The 4083-nt window shown below is 32.2% G+C and overlaps 1 protein-coding gene across 1 annotated transcript; it reads right to left on the bottom strand.

Annotated features, from left to right (window-relative positions):
* Positions 1-267: 267 nt before the first annotated feature.
* On the bottom strand, positions 268-3570 carry LOC139855761 (ADP-ribosylation factor GTPase-activating protein AGD12-like). The gene is made up of 8 exons (XM_071845008.1): positions 3503-3570; positions 3105-3186; positions 2950-3025; positions 2540-2700; positions 1824-1944; positions 1640-1756; positions 900-995; positions 268-605 (listed from the first exon to the last, which is right to left on the bottom strand). The coding sequence occupies exons 1-8, from the start codon at positions 3507-3509 to the stop codon at positions 330-332; spliced, it is 936 nt and encodes a 311-aa protein (XP_071701109.1). The 5' UTR covers positions 3510-3570; the 3' UTR covers positions 268-329.
* Positions 3571-4083: the final 513 nt, after the last annotated feature.

Genomic DNA, 4083 nt, shown 5'->3' with positions numbered 1-4083 from the left:
GACCTCAGTGTTAAATCTGGTGTTAAATTTAACACTGAGATTTAACACTGAACGACTCCTAATGCTCTTTATATACTTTAATGTCAGCCCAAAAATACATTGGCATTTAGCAAAAAAGTGAAAACATTTCACAAGTGTTTCAATACATAGTTCTTCGTGAATAATACATTCACAAAGAATACAAGCCACTTCAATACCCTTCATTACATAACATGTGTGCAATGTCATTCTATTTGGTTACTCGTACAACCATGAACATTTATCTCAAACATAAGATATGAAGGAAATAACAAAAAGTAACTATGCACACACAACATTTGAACATTTTGTTAAGGTGGTATCCACTCTACTTCAAGATATATTATCCCAGACTCTACATTTCGCAATTGAAGTGATACCTCTTGTTTTATCTTGCCATCGACTATATTTACCGTGCTATCTTCTAATAGTGCGTTGTCGTGGGATTTTAGCCACTTACCTATTTGCATGTCCCCAAACTGTGATGCATCCCCATATGCCATTGCTGATGTTAACATTGGTTGAATGTCGATTTCTGCTTCCCCCATAATGTCATCAGCAGAGAATGTATCATAATCGAAAACTTGCTGCATTCAAAAACATAGCTAAAGTGTTTGTTTCTGAACCTCGGTTTATTAAATGTTCAAATGAGTAGAAAGGAAAAAAATAATACTTCAAATAGAAAGTCTAGAGTCACTCGAGTTGAATTCAAATGCATTAACTTCAAAATATGGATTTTTTAATGTAATAAATAGTTTATTACAACATTACCCAACATGCATGGCCCACCTAATTAGCCCCCTTGTGGATGATGTAGTTTCTAAATTTGGATTCCCAATGGATACACTGAAATAAAGATTACAAGTAGAGGATATAGTTACCAACTTAACGGGGCCATAATCCTCTGGGACAGAAAGCATTAGCTCTTCATTCCAAATTGGATTCAAGTTGCTCTTTTGTATAGTTGTTTGGGCCTTCTAATAACAGTAATATCCAGTTGAAGACATGTGAACAAAAAAGAATCACTAACATATATATACACTATAGATACACATTTCAGAGAGTGAGCATATAATTCTAGAAAGGTTAAATTTCCGAAAAATGAATCTAATTTGACCTAAAATGGTATGGTATGTATCCAAATTTATAGTTTATATTCCACATGTTTGGGTTCCTAAGTTCCTTGCAAGAGGTCTCAGGTTCGAATTCTGTCTATGACAAATATTTAATGGTGGCCAGGGATAGGTTGGAAACAGCTAAGGAGTAATCCTGCTCGACTGCGTACATCAGAGTATGGGGTCAAATTACTCGCCCTCCCGGGTAGCCCGAACAGAAAAAAACCTTCTACCTTTTACCCTTTTATTTGACACATTAATTTTCAATTGTTGCTATTGTATCTGATCTCTTATAACTTGTACACATGTGAGGTGACAACCGATTCGATAAGTTGGCATATGAAATATCAATTAAAAAACCTTTCAAAGTTTGATACATGTGCAAACATTTGACTTATTTCATTTTTAACAATTATAATGATCTACTATTGGACATTGATATATTGTGTCTTAAGTGAAGTTACTATATGAGGTCAGCTATGGGAAAAATATATATGACAAGTTACCTGCTCTCCCAATGAAACAACAACATATGGATCACTTGATAGCATATCACGGACAGCAAGATTTGCACCTTGAAGAATTGTAATCTTCAAATGTCCTATAGCTCCCTCAACGCATGCCTGTGATCATTTCAGAAGTTAACTCTACAAAAATGTTTTGTCAAAAGCAAATGATTTATATGCTTACAGGTTTTTGTATAGTAGTTGAAGTTGAAGTTCGAGCATGAAAACTCGTCTTTTTGGTTGGAGCATTATTTGATGAGATCTTTAAACCTGGTTTCAAGAACTCTTGAAGCTCATACTTGGACCTAAGGAGTAAATGATAAAGAATAAACCATCATTCATAGGTAAACACCAAACTCTACATGTATATGTAGTAAAATGAGCGGGTCAGACATTTTGGTGAACAGTTTATAAGGAGTTGATCTGCCAACACTTTGACTTTTTTGGTTTAGTTTCATAAATGATAACTAATTAATATTAGTACATTTGACAAGATCACAATTCCAATAACAAACTTCCCCACAACAACAATGTACTTTAGAAGGCGTTAAATACTTGAGTATGTTTTGGATGACTTATTTTGAGTAAAATATAGTTTAATTTACCGGCTTGTCAGGTCGGCAACAAAACATAATCTAAACTAGCCCATTAAACTTTTACCATTAGACTATTTAGTTGAAACTCTACTATGATGAACTTTGTTAAAGTTGATATAACTATATAAGATAATGGATTAAATCATGTTATACGAGTGTGGTGATCCATATATACTTCATTGTTTATTAGAGAACCTCACGGAATGATCAATAAGTTTTCATAGATTAAATTTTCAAATATATAAATTATCCGGTCATCAGTCATAATATCATGCACATGAGAACCTTTTGGCATATAACATACCTTATAAACTTTGTGCGTTGCTCAACACTAGCATCTGGTCCAGGCTTAACTCCTTCAGGAACATTAGCCTCATAGATTGAATTTGCACAACTATTACCTCCAACTTCAACCATTGCATCTATTTCTTCATCGGCCCAATCATCTAATGCTACGGATAAAACCTGTTCAGTTCAGTTTTTATGGTCCATCAGTTGGTCACATATCTAAGTAAATTTTATCCTTTTCAAGAAGTTTATAGAAATGAAGATAGAATGATAAGTATCTTTTCACAAACACACGCATAAACAGAAAAAGAGAAAGAGGAACGCCCAAAAATAAACAATTGAAAACTTATCTAAATACCACAAATGTAAACTTTCTTTATAACTAGTACTAGTATTCCTAAAAAAAAGCTTGTACTATTAACATACCTTGGAGATATTTGGACCTAGAGTTCTGTATACACCACAACATTTTAAGCATAAAAACACTCCAATTGTGGGTGACCTGAAATTCAAAATAAAAAATAATTATTTTTGTACTTAAGGATACAACGAACGTGTAATTTTAGGTTAGTAAAACTTACGCCCATTTAGGATCAGGTGCATTGCAATCAGCACAAGTACGATTATCACTTTGCTGCAGTAGATCTTTTAATTTTTTCTTGCCTGCATTACTCAAGATGAGTTTGTCACTCTCAAACCAATAATGAATATAATTTTCATAATCCATAAGCAACATATATGCATTTCATATGAATTTATTGGTGTGTGTATTATTTGTTGCATAATGAACTATTGAACTCTGTTAGGAAACCATATATATGTGGTGTAATAACATATCAGAGAATTCAGAATCAATCAAACAGTAACGATCCAAGGCGTAATATAATACAAAAGTAGTATTTATCGATTATTATTAATTACATTTTATAATATTTATATAATATTTATATTTATATACGTATAAAGGATTGTATCATACCAGACATTGGTCTACCTGCAGGTCACAATCATTAACCACAACTTTAACGTCTCAAAACATACGCACCACCGCTTGCTCTTTGGTGATTGAATATTTTAAAAAGCCAATAAGATAAATAAATAGATAATCAAACAATGAAATTATACGTATACATCTTTATTACTACACATTATAATTTAAATACAATGTGTTCTTCTCTGGCCACAACTGTAATACAATCATATACCATGAACATGATAAATATGGGATATATTGGATTATTAATAATCATGACTTTAAGCATCAGTCATATAAGAATTAAGAAATGAAGATGAAAAGAAAATGAATTGTCGGTGAACAAAACATGGTTGATTTTGATTGATCAGAGAAATGTGGATGAAATTATGTATTTGGATGAACATGAATATACGAATCATATTATTTAGAAATGTGTAATTGATTGAGGATTTGATGGATCAAAAAACAATGGCTACAATTATACCTATATCATTGATATTATTTTTAATATGTGTGTTGTATGATAGAGGAATATTCGGTGGAAGAAAGCAAGCTCATAAAAATGGATGTGTTGCTCGTTTGAA

Source organism: Rutidosis leptorrhynchoides, chromosome 6 (assembly GCF_046630445.1).
Source record: "Rutidosis leptorrhynchoides isolate AG116_Rl617_1_P2 chromosome 6, CSIRO_AGI_Rlap_v1, whole genome shotgun sequence".
Classification (NCBI taxonomy): Eukaryota; Viridiplantae; Streptophyta; class Magnoliopsida; order Asterales; family Asteraceae; genus Rutidosis; species Rutidosis leptorrhynchoides.
The sequence above is the reverse complement of the archived record's forward strand: the minus strand, read 5'-3'. Positions and strand labels throughout refer to the sequence as shown.